This window comes from Gorilla gorilla, chromosome 21, assembly GCF_029281585.2.
Source record: "Gorilla gorilla gorilla isolate KB3781 chromosome 21, NHGRI_mGorGor1-v2.1_pri, whole genome shotgun sequence".
Classification (NCBI taxonomy): domain Eukaryota; kingdom Metazoa; phylum Chordata; class Mammalia; order Primates; family Hominidae; genus Gorilla; species Gorilla gorilla.
Window position 1 is genome coordinate 50,019,230 of NC_073245.2, and position 21,606 is coordinate 50,040,835.

The 21,606-nt window shown below is 42.8% G+C and overlaps 1 protein-coding gene across 3 annotated transcripts in view; it reads left to right on the forward strand.

Annotated features, from left to right (window-relative positions):
* CTNNBL1 (catenin beta like 1) overlaps window positions 1-21,606 on the forward strand; it is a 176,591-nt gene that overhangs the window by 126,401 nt on the left and 28,584 nt on the right. For all 3 annotated transcript variants that reach the window (XM_004062122.5, XM_055373497.2, XM_063702283.1), the window contains 2 exons: window positions 18,407-18,504; window positions 20,597-20,677. In XM_004062122.5, coding sequence (XP_004062170.1) covers window positions 18,407-18,504; window positions 20,597-20,677 — 179 coding nt within the window. The remainder of the gene's footprint in view (window positions 1-18,406; window positions 18,505-20,596; window positions 20,678-21,606) is intronic.

A 21,606-nucleotide genomic window follows, 5' to 3' on the forward strand; every position in this document is an offset into this window, starting at 1 on the left:
TGTTCAGCAGCATCCCTGGCCTCTTGCCACAGCTGGATGCCAGTAGCAACCCCCAGTCAGTCATCACAAACACACACATAAAAATTGCAGAATATCTCAAACAGTGGAATCCTCCCACCCCTCCCCCTGCACAACCCCAAACTGAGAACCACTGTCATAGAGAAAGGGAAGAATTTTATAGCTGTTGAGATCTTCCAGATCTCAGGACTGTTCAATAGACAGTTGGGGAAACTAAGTCCCAGAAAGGAATTGTGCCTTTCCGATTATTACTGTGCTTATTAGTATCATGCTGGAGAATAAATCTGTATTTTCTGCTTCCTGTGCCAGCGTGTGTCTAACTCTACCACACGTAGTTTCTAGGGGCTACCAGGGTGATGTCAGAGGCTGCCTAGGAGCAGGAAGAATTCCTGTGGCCCTGGTGTGGGTGTCTTCCCTGAACAGAGAAGATGACATGGCCAGGCTGAGGGGAGTTATGGAATACTGCTGCCAGCAAGGACGCACTGCTGCTGATTTGCAGCCGTGCCCAGCATCTGCCTTGGCTGCCCGTCATTCCCTTTTACCAAATATTTATGATGAAGCGGGCTGGAGAGCTCTTTCCTTGGGAATGCATCTTGGATTCCATAGTGGTAGACAAGTAGAATTTGTTTCACAGAAATTACTTTGAAGTTAGTTTTTGCCAGAAACCATCTGTTTTGTATAAAGCAAAGGGACATTGGAGTTTCAGTTTATAGCTTTGTTCAAAATGGACTCTCTGCTTATTTCTCACAACTCATTCTGCTAAGCAGCACCCTGGAAAGTTGGGTGCTAGTAAATTTAGTTTACCACTAGGAAGGCAGATTTAGGGTGGTAGGGAGAAAGCTGGCTCATGAAGTGGGATCAAAGACTCTCTGGCTCTCAGTAGCTCTGAAAACTTGGGTAAGGCTCATAACCTCTCTGGGCCTTATTTTTTCACATCTGTACAATGGGGAGAATAATTCACTCCAGGGGTGGTCATGAATATTAAGTGAGAAAGAGTATATGAAGCACCCAGCATGTGAATCCAGCACACAGTACTAATAAATGGTTTTTCGCTCCTCAGAAAGACCTGTCTGGAAAGGCACGCAGATTTTGCAGGCCCTTAGTTCTTTATTTGTACAATTCTAAAATGGTTGCACTGGGTGTATAGAAAGATTAACTTTGGAGAAAATGACGATGGCAACAAAGTACTTAATATATTTGCCAATATATATTGTTGATTGTACCCGGTTAATAAAACAGCATGGACTCATTCTTCACAAATGCCGTGTGTTCTTTAGGATTAACTGGGTTATTTTATCTCCTCTCTGTGATGAGTCTGATCCCTGTTAGAATGTGATCCTGAAGCATTTTCACTACAGAGATGACTGCCTGTTTTTCCAGTAGTCTCTGAGCATGAAAGATTATAGGATGGTTTCATTTGTTAGTCTGAGACTAGAAAAGAAAGAGCTATGTCAGTGCAGCGCTGAAATTCCTCCTGTCCTCTTAACTGCCGCCTGACTGGCTGAAGGAAGAAGGGTCAAGAAATCAGACTTCAAGAAAGTGAACATAAGGCCGCCTTGGGTCTGCAGCAAGTTTTTCTGGTTTCTGTGGAAATCAGCTGAAGCCCTGGAGCCTGGAGGGAGTGTGAGTGTGTGTGGAGCTCAACAGTTGGTGAGGCTGCAGTAGCTTCAAGGAGGACTTTGCTGCTTAATGTGGGAAGAATAGGAGGAGGAGGGAGCGGCTGTTTGAAGAGCAGAAAGGCAGGACTGTCGAGTAAGATGAAAGCAGTGAAGAGGTAGGTTTAGATCATTGCTGGAAGGCCCTGGAAACAGGCCCCCTCCCCCACCAACTGAATTTCTGTCTAAAGCAGGCATCCAGGGAGGATTTTCAGAGGAGTGTGAACACCTTCTTTGCATTGGGACTGTGGTGTTCGGCTCTCCTGCACCAGGGTAGGTTGATGCTTGGACAGTGGGGAAATGGAAGAACAAAGACATTGCTGATGAGGGAGAATGTAGGGAAATTCCCAGCTGAGCCTTCGTGCTCAGCCTTGGGTGTGTGGCTCCAGGCCCTTGCATGCTATCCAGGGCTAGTTGAGAAGACAGTGAGCAAACCACTGAAAAGGACTCCTTACAAAAGACCAAAGTCTCATTTTAGGATCTAAAGATTTTTTTATGTGTTTAGTTGGGTGGGGGTAGGGAGAGGAGTGGTAACTATATAATATACTTTTCAAATCCTGAAAGAGCTTCCAGGGCACAAAGTCAGTTTAAATTACTTTAGATGAGCTATTGCTAAAAGTGATGCGCTGCAGGAAACCAGAGGGAACCAGCTGCACTGACGTATAGCTATCTTCATTAGAAGACTCGGGCTGAAGCTCAGAAGCCAGCCTCATAGCACTTCTTCAGCATACTGCCAGGTGTAGGTGCTGCTAAGGTGAGTAAATGTGGAATACAAAGATAAAATAAAGGTGCTGAAACTCCAGGCATTTATTAATATTTCTGCCATTACAAGGATGTGAGTTAATAAGAAAAAACTGTGTCGCTGCTTCCAGCAAGGTTCTTCGGAGTCCATGTGTAATAATGGGAAAGTGTTCTGAGGAGACCCTTGACAGTGAGGCGAAAAGAAGGGAATGCACCTTTTCACCAATGCTTGCATTTGGCACTAGGACCTTCCTCACTGGATTGTGTGGCTGCTTCCAAAAATGAGTGTGATCGTGCACTCAGCTTTGCTTGGGGTAAACACCTGAATTCTCAGGACTCTCAGGCTCTCTTTTGGCCCTACTTAGGACTTCCTAGAAAAGAACCTACTGGATTAGTGTATCAGGAATTGCAATTGACTGTTAGTAACAGAGACTAGAAATAACAATGATTTAAACAAAATAGATCACATAAAGGTTTATTTCTCTCTCAGGTAAAAAGAAGTCCAGAGGTCAGCAGGACTGGAATGGCAGCTTCGTGGTGTCATTGGGAGCCCAGGTTCCTTCTGTCATTCTATTCTGCCATTTTTATCACAGGGCCAGGGATGTTTGTTTGCTTTTTAATATGCCCCAAGCACCTATAAAAGTGCCTGGCTTCTATTTTCAAGATTGCCTCATGGTCCCAGATGGCTACTAGAGCTCCAGTTATTACGTCTATATTCCAAACAGCAGGAAAGCAAAAAGGGGAGAAGGAAGGGCAGAAGGACACGTGTCCCCTCTGGGAAGTCCCAAATACCAGTTCAACCCGAATCTCTGACCTGACATTAATCACATGATCATACCTAACTATAAGGGAGGTTGTTGTGTATGTGCTTTTTAAGCTGGTCACAGTATCCCTCCAAATAAAATGGGTTCTATGACTAAGAAATAAGAGAATGGACTGGGCGTGGTGGCTCATGCCTATAATCCCAGCACTTTTAGAGACCAAGGCGGGCAGATCACCTGAGGTCGGGAGTTTGAGACCAGCCTGGTCAACATGGTGAAACCCCATCCCTACTAAAAATAAAAAAATTAGTCGGGCATGGTGGCAGGCAGCTGTAATCCCAGCTACTAGGGAGGCTGAGACAGGATAATCGCTTGAACCTGGGAGGTGGAAGTTGTAGTGAGCTGAGATTGCATCACTGTACTCCAGCCTGGGCGGCAGAATGAGACTCCGTCTCAAAAAATAAAAATAAGAAATAAAATAAATAAAAAGAGAAACTGAGGCCGGGCATGACGGCTCACGCCTGTAATCCCAGCACTTTGGGAGGCCGAGGTGGGTGAATCACTTGAAGTCAGGAGTTCAAGACAAGCCTGCCCAACGTGGTGAAACCCCATCCCTACTAAAAATACAAAAATTAGCTGGGCGTGGTGGTGGGCGCCTGTAATCTCAGTTGCTTGGGAGGCTGAGGCAGGAGAATTGCTTGAACCCAAGAAGTGGAGATTGCAGGGAGCCGAGATCGTGCCATTGCACTCCAGTCTGGGCAACAAGAGCAAAACCCCATCTCAAAAAAAAAAGTAGTAAGAGAATGGATATTAGGCAACTGGCAGTCTCAGCCAGTCTGATTGCTGCCCCTTGGTATATACAGCATCTCTCTTGGGCAGAGTTTAGCCAGGCCTTCTCTGAGTTCCTCAAGTCGCTGGTGCCCAGCTCATACTTCATGGTGCTCCCCAGAATTAGCATTTTTCCTCAGTCCACACTGCTGCCACTGTAGCGATGGGGTTGGTTTCACTGACAAAGCCTGTTGTAGGAGCCATAGAAAATGAGATAGGAAACTACAGGCTGGAGTCTCCTTTTCCACAGGAGGTGGCGGTGTACACACATCGCAAGCACTGAAGGCTTCGTGGACCTCTCCTTCAACCCATCTGAGATATGGGCCTTCCCTAATATACAAACACTTGATCTAGGAAACTTCATGCCTTCTGCCCAAGCTCTGAAAGGTGATGTCAGATGCCACATCATTCCGGTCTGTTCCCTCTGCATTCATAGAGAGAAGTAATGTAGCACAGAAAAGCATTTCCTAAGCATACGTACTCACTTCTTGCTGCAAGGCACATTTTCCCACAGATACAGTGCTGTAAATTAGTTAAGGTAACACTTAAACACTTTTAAAATCCATAATGCGCTGGAATATTCTGAAAGAAGAGAATGGAATACCATGGGAACAGTGAAAACAAGTGAGTTAACCAAAGGCAACAGCTATCATGTTGCTTTGCACCCAGTAGGTGCTTAGACAATGCTTGTGGAGCCTCATCACAACTGAAAGATGAGACTACTGAGTTAATTTTGGCAATATTTCACATTAAATGGGTTTCAGTGGACCTATTTCAATGGAAAAGGCATTCAAAATTTCAAACAACAGACATAAAAACTGCTTTCTGGAAAAATAGCCTTTGGGTATCTCATCATTCATATTCCAAGTGCACACTTTTTCTTGCCTCCTTCTCAACATTTTCTTAAGATAATTTTCAAACATACAGAAAAGTTGGATGAGCTGTATGGCAAATACTCATGTACCTGCCACCCAGATTCTACAATTAACATTTTGCTGTATTTCCCTCACCAAATGTTTATCCATGTCTGTCTCAGTCATCCATCCATGTTATTTTTGATGCAGAAAGTAAGTTGCAGACAGCATTACACTTCATCCTTAGACACTTTAGCATGAATATGAATTAACTGAGTGTCATATGTATAATACGTATTTTTAAATAAAAGTAAAAGGCATGGATCTTGAGTGCACCATTTGAGTGATGATAAATACAAACCATGTTAAGATACAGAACGTTCCCACCACCCCAGAGCATTCTCTCATGCCCCTTCCTGGGCAGATCCCTCCCTGTGCCTCACAGAGGTGACCACTATTCTGAGTTTTTACCATAGATTAGGTTAACCTCATGTAGAACCTCCTATCAATGGACTCATACAGTGTATATTCTTTTTGGGTTAGGCTTTCACTCAGCATACTATTTTTGAGATTCATCATAGGTTGTTACATCCATTGGTAATTTGTTCCTTTTTACTGCTGGGTAGTATTCCAGTGTGTGGATTTATTTTTCCATTCTTCCTATTGACAGGCCATTATGAACAGGGCTGCTATAAACATTTTTTGTACAAGTTTTATTGTGGTAATATGTTTTCGTGATCTCTTGGGTAAATATCTAGGAATGGAATTGCCAGGTCATTGGGTAGCTATTCACATCTCTTTTGATAACTAAGATCTTATAATTGAACTGAGAGAGGATGTTATAAATCATCCAGGCCACCTCATTTTATAGACAAAGATGTTGAGACCCAGAGAATAGGTGGAAAAGAGAACTGTTCAAAGTTACAGAGAAGATTTTTCTCAAAGTATGGACTAGAAACCCTTGTCTCCTAACTCTAGCGTTCTCTACAGCAGACTTCCCTTTTTCCCCTGAGAAAGAAGGAAATCAGGATTCTTTCCAGAAGATCATTAACTCTTTCCGTTGTTGCTTGGGGAGAATTAACTGTTAGATATACCTGGGTGCAGGAGATTGTGCTTGATGCCTGTGCTTCTGTAGTATCTGGATCTGAGCCTGCTTCTCCTCCAGTGTGCGTCCCTGCAGCTGTTCCAGGATGGTCTTTGTGGAATGTAGACCTGGTCATGCAGCTTATCTCCATCAATCATCATGCAGGGCCTGTGGGAGAAAGTCCAGACTCTGTAGTTGAGTGTGCAGGCCTCTTGCTTCTCTTGCCTCACCTTCCACCTTATTGCCCATCCCCGGCAGCCCACCCCATGCCATGTTCCTTCATATCTCTGGGCCTCTAAATCTCTTGTGTTTGGTCTGGAATGCGTTTCCCCCTTTGTTGCCCTGATAAATTCCATACTGTTTCTTCATGATTTGGTTCATCCAGACCCTCTCAGGGAGTCAGTTACACCTTTTTATACATACGTACCTCTTCAAGCTAACTTACCATGGTGGTTTGTTATGATATCACATTCAGCATTCGTTGAACTCAGCACAGGACTAGACACTGAAGGTACAGATACGACTGAGACGCGGGCCTGGCCTTTGAGTTTACCATCTATTGAGATTCCTGTAACAGGATAGTTTCAGTACAACACAGTAAGCTCTCATATGTGTTGCAGAGAACGAGAGCTCATCTCCGCACATCCTTCCAAGCATTAGGTGTTTGAAAGCTTCACCACAAGAAACTATCTCATGACTTTACTTGCATTACTAGTGAGGTTGAATGCTTTTTTTTTTTTTTAATATGCCTATTGGGTATATTTTAACTCTTGAGGAAAACAATCAAGTTGTATTATGGTGGAACTAACTAGGTCACCTCCTAGCTGTGAGACCCTGGAAGGCAAATTTCTTTTGCCAACTGAGTCTCTAGTTCCTTGTCTGTAAAATGGGGAGACTAATAAAATGTGTTTCATAGGATTGTTGTGAGAATTAAATGAGATAACGTGTAAAGCACACACAGGCACATAGTAGGTTTGCAATCGATGTGGCCTCTTGGAGTTCCTGGCCCCTAGCCCAGTGCCTGCCACCTATGCACTATTCAGTGTTTGTGAAGAATAGGAATGTATGTACCCTGTGTATGTGTTAAAAGGGGCTATATATAGATGCTCACACAGATCCATCTGTCTTGAGAAGGGTATCAATATTCAGCCGGAGTGGCTGAGCACACACGCGTGACTCTTCTTGGGTTGCCACATCCCCTGCTAGGCAGATGTCCATTATAATGAAATGTAAGAAGGGAAAAAAATAATAATAAAGGCAGAGGAGTGTAATGTTATGACTTGATTTGACAGGGCCTCCTGCTACTTCAGCTGCCAGTGCCAGACATGGAACAGATTAATCTGTATTCCAACACACCACTGCTGAAGTCAAGATCGATCTAATTAGGGTATTTTAAACATCCTGTTTGCATCTAGAGTCTTATCAGAAACCAGGACGTCTGTCCATCTGGGGGGCAGGGGGCAGGGGGCAGGTGGGTGGCAAGGTTCAGCAATAAAAGAGACCACAGGCTGTAATTTTGGAAGTGAGAGAAGAACACTGCTGTTTGATTTCCTTAAAACAAAAGAGCTAATGGCCTTAGATGTTCTGTGGAAACAAAGGCAGCTCTGCAGCATGGCCTTGAATTTTAAAGTGGCCCTGCAAGATCTTGCCAAGATGTGGGCCTGATGGTTGGAGTGCAGGGACCATCTCCATCCTAAGAATAGAACTCTGGCTGACCCATGTGTGTCTTTCTTAACCATTTGAGCTGTGGAAGGCAGGTGCAGGTTCTGAAGCCGAGTGGGCAGAGCGACCAACCAGGCTGGGCCAGTAGGTAAATGCCAGGCCATTGGGATGATGGTGAGGGTCTGCTTTTCATAGTCAAACATTCATATTTATCTCTGATCTGCACCCCATCTTTCCAACCTCATTACTTTTCATCCTTCCTTCCCTCCTGCGACATTGATCTCTTTCCAGTTCTTTGTCCGTATCCTGTGCTTTCTAATTTAATTCTTTACTTCATGTTGGTCTGTCCGCTTGGCATATTCTTGCTGTCATTTCCCCCTCTCCCCTGTACCTGTCCTTCAAGTCTTAACTCTGATGCTACCTTTCCTACCATTCTTAGCTCCTCTGGCTGGGAGAGCATTTTCTCCATCATTAGTTTCTGCCCCTGTCCCATTTGCTATCATTTTCTATAATGTAATTTTATGTATTTATTTAGGAGACAGGGTCTTGCCCTGTCACCCAGGCTGGAGTGCAGTAGTGCGATCATGGCTCATTGCAGCCTTGACCTCCTGGGCTCACATGATCCTCCCACTTTAGCCCCCCAAGTAGTTGGGACCACAGGAGTGTACCACCATGCCCAGCTAATTTTGGTATTTTTAGTAGGAGACAGAGTTTCACTCTGTTGCCTAGGCTGGTCTCAAACTCCTAGGCTCAAGCAATCTAACCAGCTTTGACCTCCCAAAGTGCTGGGATTACAAGCGTGAGCCAATTGTAATTTTTTTTTTTAATTTTAACAGCTTTTTTGAGACTGACATGTGAAAAATTTGTATATTTAAGGTATACCACTTTTTGTTTTGATATATGAATAGTATATCTTATAAAACGATGACCACAATCAAGCAAATTAACATATCCATCATCTCGCATAGCATTTTCTGTCATGAATCTTAACACATTGTAGGATTCTTATACCTATTTTGTCAGTAAATGAACGAGTCCTGTACCAAAGATTCCTAAAAGCCTCCTCCTGTGACCCAGCTCCACTTGCTAGGGCCTCCTTTTCCTTTCTGGTGAACGGAGCCTTCCCCTGCCCTGCCATTTTAAAACTTCAACAGAGGTTCCAGCAGGACCCCTCTAGAATCTGGAGGCACCACTCTTGGTACAGAAGGTTGAGAAAGTCAAATTTAGGGATTGTTACTGTGCACCTTGTCACTTTTTTCCTTCTATTCTCCCACTTCCACCTTGGGAGACTTGTTAATATACATAGGACTCATGCTCCTCAACGTACCATGGGGTTATGTCCCAAAAAACCCATCGTGAGTTGAAAATATGGTAAGTCAGAAATACATTTAACATACCTAACCTACCAAACATCATAGCTCAGCCTCACCTACCTTAAACATGCACAGAACCCTTACATTAGCCTACAGCTGGGCAAAATCATTTAACACAAAACCTATTTTATTTTTTTAAAAAAGTGTTGACTGTATCACATAATATATTGAATATTGTACTGAAAGTGAAAGAATGGTTGCATGGGTACTTGATGTACGGTTTCTACTGAGTGCATATTGCATTTGCACCATCGTAAAGACAAAAAATAAGTCAAGCCATTATAAATCAGGAACCATCTGTATTCCATTTATCCCTGACTCCAAGAATGTGGCCCAGTTCTAGGCTTCAAAAACTAAGTGTGCCCATAGAACCCCAAATCCTGGTTTCTGTCCACCAACTTTACCACTGAAAACATGAAGCTGCTAGCGCATAGCCATTCACCTGCCAGTGTAATACATCCAGCCCTGCATCTCTCCCAGAGTCTTGGAGGAAAATGTTTTTCTTCTGTCTCAGTTCTGACCTCTTAACTTCCAGTTTGTAGCCACTCCTACTTAGGCCCTCCTCTTTCCTACCCCAACTGAATTAGGGGCCCTTCACATATGCACTGAGTATTTTCCATGCATGCCAGTTAATTGTGTACTCTATTGTAATTGTTTATTTCTTTTTTCTTTTTCTTTTTTTTTTTTTTTGAGATAGAGTCCTGCTCTCACACCCAGACTGGAGTGCAGTGGTGCGATCTCGGCTCACTGCAAGCTCCACCTCCTGGGTTCACGCCATTCTCCTGCCTCAGCCTCCTGAATAGCTGGGACTACAGGTGCCCGCCACCACGCCCAGCTAATTTTTTGTATTTTTTAGTAGAGACAGGGTTTTACCATGTTAGCCCGGGTGGTCTCGATCTCCTAACCTTGTGATCTGCCCGCCTCGGCCTCCCAAAGTGCTGGGATTACAGTCATGAATGACCGCACCCAGCTGTAGTTGTTTATTTCTTAGCGTTAATCATAAAATGATGAGCTTCTCTAGAGTGGGCTAGCTTTCATCGCTGTCGTCTTAGTACTTGCTACATTGCCTGGCACATAGTTGGTACTCAGAATTTTGAGAAAAGGGAGGGCTGGTGATGTACCACTTCATGCCCTGTAATTATCGTAAGATTATGAAACTCTAGAAGGAGAAGCTAATCTTCATTTCTTTACAGATCACACATTGTATTTTCAGTTCTTGCAGGAGACCAAAAGGCAAATGATTATCATGGCCAAGTACATTTCTTTTTATTAAGAGGTAGGACCATCTCTACTTAGATGTGCTGTGTCCTTCAACTTACTAGTAAATAGTCACTATCCACCTTAGCGCTGTCTGCAGGTCTCCCAGAATCTTGTATTATTTGGCTTTATAGCCAGCGACACACAAGCACTTTATTTTAATTTATTGTGGGATTAGAGAGTCTGAGCGAAGTTGGCCTTGCTCCATTTTAGGGTTAGAACAAATCTTGAGTTAGAGAAAATAGCCCTACCAGCTGAGAGAGCCAAGCAATCTAGGTTTCTGTTTTTCTCAGCAGGAGCCAGTTAGGATGACCAGGGCTGACTGAAACATGTTCAGTGGCAGACATGTGATCAGGTTGCAGTGTGGAAGGAGTTACCTGGTGATCTAGGACAGGTGCGTAGGTGAGCGAATCCCTTGTGCTTCTCTTTTTCAGTACAACAAATCTCAAACTGCTGTCTGTTGAGTGCCTACTATACACATACCTCATTTGAAAGAATGGGTTTAATAGATGGGAGGGACAGCCCCAGCTTACAAATAAGAAGACTGAGGCTCAGAGGCTAAGCTCCATGCTTGTGGCTTAACCAGCTAGTGAGTGCCAGAGACAAGATTTGAATCCATGTCCCTGTGATCCTAAATCCCCACATAAGATTAATTAATTCACTTGTTGGCATGTCTGGAGCAGATCCCAGGAGTTAGTGTTCTCCATGTACCTGTGTGTCTTTTTCAGCAATGGAACCATAATAGGCCTACTCATAAGCAGGCCCATCTATGGATAAATAGCTCTCCTCATAGAGAATGGGTAATGTTAACCAAACACCTGCTGGAATGTGGACCATACTTTTTTTTTTTTAAGAGTAAGGATGAGAAATGCCAGTCCATCCCATTCTTCACAAAAATGGTGCACACTATAAATGGCTGGTTGGAGTGACTGCCACAGTCTGTGCTGTTCTGGAAAGACCTCTGATTTGGGTGTACTAGATCAAGGGTTCTTAACTAAAGAGCCATCACTAAGAGATGTGAATGCTCTGAAACTCCATGGAAAATGTTACATTTGTGTATGTGTTTCAGGAGGGTAGCATGCCTCCGTGTTTATCAGTCTCAAATGTCTGTCATGGTTTGGAGGGAAAAGCAGATTTAGATTCCAGTGGCCCACAAAGGTACTTTGGACCTGAGGCAAATCACATTCCTTCTCAGGGCTATTGTTTCCATACTCAGAACCCCAGAATCAGATCAGAGATTTCTAGCCCTCCTTCCAGCTCTGAAAATTATAAAACTCGAACTGCCCCCTGGAAAATCAAACTTTTAGCCCTCTCACATAGAAACAGTCATCTAACCCTTTGCTAATCATCCTTGAGAAGCCCTGAAGAGAGCTGAGCTGGGGGAAGGGTGGGCCAGAGCCTCCCTCCAGGCGGTTTCAGTAATTAGTGTCTGTCTGAGGCAGCTAGTTGTCTGACTGTTGAGCAGGGAGCCCAGCAGGCAGGGACTCTCACTGGCACAATTTCAATCCTGGCTCTGTAATGCTCCACCTAGATGCCAGGCTACCTACCTCTCTACCTAGTGATTTGAAAATGTAGATTTGCCTGGCCTTCCCCTTGGTGGAGCCTTGTTGCTTCTGTGTGTGTGTGCGTGCGTGCGTGTGTGTGTGTGTGTGTGTACATGCGTGTGTGTTTTCTGCACTTCCTGGGCCCTCCCTTAGAGGCTGTTCTCTGCAGTGGGAACTACCACATCCACCCCATCTGCATTGACAGCTCCATAACCATCCTTCACCTCCATTTTATCCTGTCGAAATGACGGAGCAGCTGAGCAGTGTTGGCCAGCAGATAAACCTGTTATCTTGCCTGCTCCCTGTGCCAGCAGCTCTCCCCGTCTCCTTGGTGCATGAAAAATTGACACCACCTTGGGCTGAAATCTGTTCTTAGGGAAGCTACATTTATTAGTAGCTAATGAAACTCGGTGTGTGTATATATGTGTAAATTTGGGATGGCTGAAGTGTTTCCCTATCTGGCCGGCACCAGTAGCCTATGGCATGCCTCAGCATCCAGATAGAGAGGTAGAAGGGCATAGGCATCAATTGGCAACCTATCCTTCACTTAAAATCCCAAATAGGTAAATGTCATTTATTCTTAGTATACCATTGCAACTGATCATGGTATACCTTGCTCCAGACTGGGGTGAGCCGTGGAAATGCATGCCAGTGTCATCTGCTGCCAAAGAAGATGGTTATTCTATTTATTACATTTTTCTCTTTGAAAATTACAGCTTCTGATAGCCTCTCTGTGCCACCAGCACCCAGCCCCCCTCCCCCATCTTGTTGAGGTATATAAAGAACATTCTCTTGCAACTCTTTCTCATCTATCTTAATCAGCAAGATTAAAAGGGAAAATTATTGAGAAGTTCTGGTTCAGTATTTTTGTGGAACTGCCTGAAACTCAAAGTCTCTTCTTTATTTAGACTGTGGTGGAAATTGCTTCTGCAAAGGCTAATTCTGTAAAATAGAGAAAGAGGGTTGTTATTCATGTCTTACTCCATATGGCCTTTTACTTCATTTTACTCTTGTTAAAACTGTTAACTTTTTAATCCACATTTACATAGTGTCTGTCTTTTGGGCACAGTGAGCCCAAATATGAGGCATATTTTCAGGCTTTGCATGGTCTCATTTACCTTCCTTCTTTAATAGCATTGATGATTGCCTTTTATATGTGGGAAGCATAACATGGTAGGAAAAGCTTACAGTTTGGAATCAGGCGACTTAGATTCAGATCTAAGATCCAGCCACCTACTCAAGCACATGACCTTAAGTCAGTTAATCCCACCGAGCCATGGGTTCCACATTTATAAAATGGAGATGTGGATAGTACCTTTTCCACAGCTTAGTTTTGAGGATTCAGTGAAAAAATTGTTTACAGACTCAAGCCTACTGGCATAGATAAACAGTAACAGTGATGACAGTTATTATTATACCCTACTTATGTTCAAATAGGAATTAGAAGGAGCTTTCACCAAAACAATATGGTGGCACTAAATCTTAGCTTTGAATAAGAATTTGTCAAAACACAAATGTTAAATTAGGGAACCTATTTGCAACATATTTGGAAAAGGGTAATATGCTTAATTTATAAAGAGTTCATAGAAGTCAAAATTGAGCAAAGGATAAGGGCAGGCAGTTCAAGAAAAAGCAGTACAAGTGGCCAGTAAACATAGTGTGATGGTTAATTTTATGTTAAGTTGACTGGGCTGTGGGATACCCAAATCGTTGGCAAAACATTATTGGTTTGGGCTTGGGTTGGTACTACTTCATTGGCTTTCCTGGGCCTTCAACCTGCAGATAACAGATCACGGGCCTTCTCAGTCTCCATAATTGCACAAGCCCATCCCTCATAATAAATCTTTTCCTGTACATTTTTATATTTCCTATTCTGTTTCTCTGGAGAACCCTAATACACATAGGAAAAGATGTTTAACCTCATTCGTAACAAGAACAAAAACATGCTAATCAAAAGAAGATCTCATTTTTCACCTACTGGGCTGTCACAATTACTAAGTTGGATAATATGCAATCTGAGTGAGGATATGAGAAGACAGATGCTCATATATATACTAATAGTGGGTATGTCATTAGTACAGCCATTTTGGAAGACAGTTTGTCAGTGTCTTTCAACATTTCATGTGTAAATTTCTTTTGATGCTTTAATTCCACTACTAGGAATATGTTTTAAGAATATTTGTGCAAAAGTAAGTCAAAATACGTGGGCTTGTATACTCATTGCAGCATTGCTTCTAATAGCAAGAATAAAATAACGCAAAACTGGAAACTACCTAAAATACCCATGAATGGGGCGCTAGTTAAAATTGTGATAAATAAGCTCAGTGGAATTCTAGATAGCCATTTTTAAAAAATGAAGTGTGGGTGCCGATATGGAAATATATATTAGGGAATACTTATTATATATATGAAATGCAAAATTTTCCCCCTGAAAATGTACACAAGGTACCTTGTAGTTTTTCTTGGGAGAGAAGAATGGGTTCGTGGAAGGAATATGGGAAAAGAAATATATTAGTATAGATGCTCAATAAATATCAAGTACACGTTGTACCTTTTCATGTAGTTTGATTTTTACCTCATACATCCATTGCTTTTATTTTAAACTCCATTGGTAGGGGGTGAAGGGAGTCAGTAACAACAAAACAGTAAAAGGAATTGCTTTCTGTGGTTGAGTATAAATTCATCTTTGAGCTTCCTAATAGCCCAGGCAAAGAAGGAACATTGATAAGGAAATACAAAAAATTTATCAGGAAAGAGAAACATTTTCTTGATCTTGATCTCTGAAAGGACTGTGTCTGCTGAGGAGATTGGTGTAAACTCAGGTCCAATGCTGTCTCTCCCCAGCTTAAAATTCGCTGGTAGGCCCTTGCCTCTGTTCTCCATGGTCAGCCTTTGCCCTCCTCACTGGCCTCCCCTCTCCCACATGGACATGGCAGTCCATTCATACTGACTTTTGCATATATTGTTCCTTCTGCCTGGAATTTTCTCTCCTTTTCTCTGCCTTGTTGTTGGCTATGGCTCTTCTTTGTTTTTTAAGATTTTCAGTTGTTGGTTCTGTCCAGTGGGAACCCTTGGAAGTCAGTTGTCCCTCATCTATGTTGCCCACGTCCCATTTGCCTCCCTCAGTAATGGAACTTGTTACACAGTGCTATAATTGTTTTGTTTTCTTCACTAAATGAGGAGCTTCTTCAGGTTAGGGAGGCTGTGTTGTTTGTTTATGGCCCTGAACACTCAGCACTTGCTAGGCACAGAGGTAAACTGGTCAGTGGATGAGGGAGTAATCTGAAGTTTGAGTTCTGCCTCTTCCACCAATTAGCTCTGTGGACAAGTCACTTCTCTCTGGCCTCGGTTTTTCCATCATACGATGAGAAATTTGGCTCAAATAATCGATGAGAACTTTGGCTCTGATTTTTTTTTCTTCCTCTGTGGTTGTCAGATTGTCATATATATAATACCAGGATGTTGTCACCAGCTGTCATACTAAGTAATTCCAAAGTTTTAGAACTGATCTTGTTAGAATTCACTGCATTTATTATGGCCTGTCCCATATCTGTTCACCAGCTGAAGAGATCACAGCTACTTCCAACTTGGTTGGCACAAGGTTACAGAGTTGATTCTGTCCCTCATTCTTCCTGCCCCTAACCTTTTCTCGTTGGCATACACAAAGGTCAGAGCACTTTCCCTGAAGTGCATCTTCACAGACGTTCCTTTCTTATCCTACTTTCTCACCCCGAGCTGAGCTCTGTTAGCTCACCATCCTTACCCTGGGTTCATGGGGTTTTTTGTCTTCCTGTGAAGGCAGGGCCCGTTCTCTCCACTACTTTCTACCCTCATCCCACCCCAGTGAGTGACTACGGCAGACGGAGGTTACACCACCTCAATCCCAGCTTTACATAAAAGTTGAAAGGAAGATACTGGGGGAGCCTGGGGTCTTGAGAAGGTATATAGTACCTCTGTCCACAGCATATTTTAAGAAAAATGTTATATTTTCAATACCTAAAAAAGTGGATTCTACCAATTAGAAATATGTTATTGAAATTGATGGCACCCTTGGAAAAAGCCGTTTACCTACTCCCACGTACAAAAACTCTTTAAGAACCATCTTGTAACTGAACAATTTGAAAGCATATTAGCAATGCAAAGGTAGTATTGCTGTGAATTTGGGATAGGCATTATATATAAAAGTGCAAAAGGTATTTGAAGGCATTTGAAACATATCCAGAATTCAAAAGTGGCCTGTTTGCCCCTATGCCCACCTCCACCACTGAAAACTTTTATATCGATAGCCTGCTTTCTTCCCATTCATTCAGCAAGTATTCCCAAAACACCTACCATGTGCCAGACATTGTTTTAGAACCGGGGATATGGCAATGAACAGAGCAGACTTAAAATATCTGCCTTCAGGGAATTTGTATTCTAATTGAAGGGAGATGGTGAACAAAACAAATAAATAAATGATACAGTATTTTGGAAGGTAACACATGACGAAGAGAAAAATAAAGCAGATAAGACTTGAGAATAGCCATGTGAGGCATTGCATTTTTCAATAGGGTGGTCAAAGGAAAGCCTCGCTGAGAGGATGACAGTGGAGTAAAACCAGATTTAAAGAGTAAGTCATGCAGATAATCTGCCGCGGAACATTTCAGGCGGAGGAAACAGCAAGTGCAGAAGCCCCGAGGCAGGAAGAGCCTGACGTTAGAAGCAGCATTTAGTCTGAGTTGGGGAGTCACTGGAGTGTTTTAAACAGACCTGACTTTAGGTGTTAACCTAAGGAATCATGCTGGCTGCTCTATGGAGATTAGGCCAAAGGGGACAAGGGTGCAAGGAGAGGGACTTACTAGTAGGCTATTGACTATTCCAAGCAAGAAATGGTGGTGATGTGAATGAGGGTAATGTAGTAGCAGTGGTGGTAGTAGTCAGAAGAGGTGGGATACTGGATATGATTTAAAGGTAAAGCTGATGAGGTTTCTCGTGGGATGTGAGAAAGAAGAGAATCAAAGGCATTTTCACTGGTTTTGGCTGGAGAAACTGGAGATTCTGGTTGCCATTAGTTAGATGGAAACAACTATGGGAAACAGGTTTAGGGAGGAAGATCAGGAGCTTGTTTTTGGACATTAAGTTTAAAAGAACCAGCCAGGCACAGTGGCTCACACCTGTAATCCCAGCACTTTGGAAGGCCAAGGCAGGTGGATTGCTTGAGGCCAGGAGTTCAACACCAGCCTGGGTAACATGGCTAAACCCCATCTCTGCAGAAAATACAAAATTAGCCAGACATGGTGTTGTGCACCTGTAGTCCCAGCTACTCAGGAGGCTGAGGCAGGAGGATTGATTGAGCCTTAGAGGTTGAGGCTGCAGTGAGCCCTGATCATGCTGCTGCAGTCCAGCCTGGGTGACAGAATCTGTCTCAAAATAAAAATTAAGGAAAAAAAAGTTGATAGGATGTTAGGCAGCCAAGTGGAGAGGGCAGGTAGACAGCTGAATATATGAGTCAGCATTCAGAGGACAGGACTGACCTATAGGTTCAAATTTGTGAGTTGTCAGCATGTAATGGTTTTCAAAGCCATAGGACAAGATGCGATTACCAGGGAAGTGAATATATATAGAAAATAGAAATCTAAGGACTGAATAACTCTAACATTAAGAAATTAGGGAAACGAGGGGGTGGGGAATGCTTATTAAGTGAAGAAAAACACACTGGCACAAAATTATATCCGTGCTATAATCAGAGAAGTAAGAATGCTTCCTTGTGGCCTCAGTAGTCAGGTGACATTCTTGGGAATCCAAGGTAACTTTGGCATAGGAAGATGCTCATCAGTTTTCAAATAAACTGTTTGTTGTTCACACTGTGAGCATTTTATTTCAAAATAAACTTTGTTCTGCCATTTCTCCATGAGTAGACTTTTGTCACCTGCTTTTCAAGGTCATTATTCTTGATTTTTTGAAAGTTCTTTTTAAAGAAAAGAATCTCTTTCACCCGAAGCCTATAATATACCCTTGAATTACCCTCTTCTTCCAAGAGTAGAAGAATAGTATTTCATAATAGAAGCCGCTGGGTTGTTGAACTCAGAAAGCCCTGTTAACTGTTTTGAAGTGCTTATAGTACAGCCACCTTTAAACTTGAAGCGGGGATGTTAGCTGCACCAGAATGTAAGTGATAGCACTGGGTCCCTATCATATTTCATATTTAATTCCAGGCTGTTTACTTGGGAAAGTTATAAGGTAATTTGAGAATTCGATACAGCATGTCTATCTCCATTATTTGTTCATGCCATGGCTGGTGTTCATATTCTATTCACAGGTTATTTCTGTAAAGGTGGGATTAGTTTGAGATTCTGTTGTGGACAATAAAAATCAATTAATTCCAGACAGAAAAGGAATTCTAACTTAGTTTTGATTCACTTACTCAAGTTGTCCTTGAGGATCTCATCCCTTTTGAATATGTTTTTTGTGCAATGTGAAGTTTGGTTCGGTTTTTTAGTGGCACAATTTAGGTTCTTGTCTTATTAATCAATAGCAGCAGTCAGAAAGGCCTACTTATTCTGCCCTCAATAGAACCAGACGAGGCTTGAAGAGAGGTAATAATTACTGCTCTGATCTCAGCATGTTCTCTTTTCTCTTTCCCAACCCAGAGCATGTCTGTTCGATCCTGGCTTCCCTCCTGCGGAACCTGAGAGGGCAGCAGCGGACCCGGCTTCTGAATAAATTCACTGAAAATGACAGTGAGAAGGTGGGTGACTGTTGGACTGTAAAGCTGGGACTGGGACTGATAGAAAGGCTCTTTACCTGATGTGATCTGAGGGATACTGGGTTGAGTGGTCCTACCCTAAAATTCTCTTTTCTGGCACCTGGGCCCTGTTGCTTTGCGTGTCAAAGGCTCTTCTGGTTATTCTGCTTTTCATCTCCAAATGCATTCTCCTGGGAGTAGTAACAACTGAGGACGATACCACTAGTACTTGAGGGGATTTTTAGACCCAAAGAGCATGGATTAGACTAGGATTTTTGTTGAGGGCTGCTGCACAGGATAGCAAAGTGATTAAGAGCATTGGCTTTGGATACAGACTTGAGATTTGAACCTGTTTTCGCTGCTTTTGAGATGTGTGCCACTCTGAACCTCAGTTTCACCAGCTTCAACATGGGGACATCAATACTCATCTTGAAGGGTCAGTGGGAGGTGAATTAGATAAGGTCTTACTAAGGTGGTGGTAATAAAATGAAGATAATGATAAGGAAATGGTAGAGCCTGCCCTAAATGGGCTGTGGAAGCTGGGAACGCAATTACATGAAATTAGATGGATTGGGCTGTGGAAGCTGGGAACCCAATTACATGAGATTAGATGGATTCGGCTATGGAAGCTGGGAACACAGTTACATGAGATTAGATGGATCGGGCTATGGAAGCTGGGAACACAATTACATGACATTAGATGGATTGGGCTATGGAAGCTGGGAACGCAGTGACATGAGATTAGATGGATATTTTATATCTTTAGTATGCCAGATGATAGGATTTTTAACAGTAATAAGAGCTACCATTTATTGAGTGACTACTATGGATTGGATAATAGAGAAGATGACTTTCATCGTTGCATATATTCTTACAACACTGTGGTTTATTTATCCTTGTATAGTTATTATTTGCATTGACAGGCAAAGCAGTTGAAGCTTAGAGACATTATGTAACTTACCCAAGAAAGGCTTAAGACTGTCTCTTTGAGCTACCTCTGACCATTTTTTCTACCCTCACCAGGAGTATAGCATGATGAAGAGGTCATCAAGTTAGGACACGGAGATCTTAGTAGTCACGTCACCCTAGTGACATCAGTTAACATCTGTGCTTCAATTTCCTCATCTTTGAAATGGGGTTTGCTACCTTTCTTCCCTGCACACCTTGTCAGGTTTTTTTTAAGGTTTAAGGAAATAATGGTCATGAAAATACTTTATAAGCTGCAACATTAAGGTCTTAGGGTCATCAGTGTTGGCTAAAGAAGGTTTGACCACAGTCTTCTCAGACTGTCTGATGGCATGTTGCAGGAACATCACCTATTAAGCAATCAGTATCAGCTCCTGGGTAAATGAATGCCAGAGTTGCCAAGGGCTGTGGTGGTGCCAACCTGATAAAAAGATAAGTCAGGAGTCTGGGCTGGCTTCACAGTGTTTCTTCAGTCATTTTGGAGTCTTGGGGAAAAAACAAAACTTTTTCAAATCCACTGAGTGTTCCTCAAGCCATGTTTGAAGCATGACTTTGCTCAACTTAAAACTGATTTTTAAGTTATTGCCAAGCAAAAGTCAGGGCCTTTTTTAAAGTTGCTGAAGGAGGTTTTCTTGCTCTCTTCTGACTCAAAAGCAACTAAAAAGATTTTACTCAGGCATTTTTAAAAAAAGATCAGCTCTGGGGCAGAATCTGAACATGAAAGGTTTCAGTTTGAAAAAAGAAATTTCTGTAAAGTTCTAAGTGAATATCAAGTGTGTAACTTCAAGCTCCTTCTCTTGGCAAGAAGGGACTTGAATTTTTATTTATTTATTTGTTTTTAACAACGTGCATTCCTGGGAGTTCTAGAAGGGCTGAGAATGCATAGCCTCCTTTCGGGAATGGGCCTGGTTCAAACTGCATTCATCCTAAGTGTTTGCTTTGTTCTGCCCCAGCCCTTTGATCCATTCCTGATGTGTCCCTAAGCAAAGCTTCTCTCATCTGCTGTAAGGAGTGCCAGAGCGGGTCTCCCTTTGTAAGGGAGCGACAGTGAGATGAATAGGAGTGCCACTGTTCTCTTGCTGTGCGTTGTCTTTCCTTCTCACTCAAGCCTGTGAAATCTCTCTTTCAGGTTGACAGACTAATGGAGTTGCATTTTAAATATCTGGGTGCAATGCAGGTGGCGGACAAGAAGATTGAAGGGGAAAAACACGTACGTATCCCTGCCTCACTTTTGCCTCACTTGCCCTCCATTTGGGTCCCTTGTGTTCCTCCCATCACCCCACAGGATAGGTAAGGGCAGCAGTGCCATCTAACATGTTGTAGAAGTAGAGCAGATGATGGTCTGCCAAGTGGTTATGACTGCTCTTCTGACACGAGTGACACCCTTTCAGGAAGAAGTATGTGTAGCATCCATCCAGGTCTGACCTGGGAGTCTGGGTGGACAGCACAGGCACCCTTGACAAGAGCTTCTCTTCGAAAATCTGGCCAAAGTACAAGGCTGTGACCTGGTACCATGTTGGCAGAGCATGTCTTAGTACTCACACTTGCTGGCTTCTGAAATCCTGAAGGAGGCATGCTGAGGAAGGGTGATCACAGCATAGAGGAGCTGGAAGGAAACTGAATGGTCCTGGAATCCAGTTACTCCATTTACAGATGGAAAACTGGAGACCTAGAGAACGGAAGCTCAGACGCATTGCAGCCAAGCCAAACCGCAGGTTCTGAAGGGCTGACCCTTGTTTTCTCATATTGATGGTTGCTAAGAGAAGTGACACCTGCTGGATGTTTTTTCTTGAGGGGCTGTGCTTACTATGGTGTTATCCCACCCTCTGTGTTTTTCACCTCCTTCCATTTTGTTCTCCACCATCTCTGGCCACTGTAGCTTTCCATCTGTATTCCTTAATCAGGGTAAGTTTTCCTATCACTGTTCAATGTCCAATTTGTATTCGCTCCCCTACAAGACACTTCTCAAGTCTTCAGTCACATTATAAAATGACGCCTGGCTTACTTTTTTCCAAGTCTACAGGAGACCTCATTTTCCTTGTGATCTTGTTTTGCCGCATCACTCCATCCTTTTCAGTCTTTTCTTAAAGATACACTTGAGGCTTTTGAGCTTCACTGGTGGAAGGACTGATTTTAGCA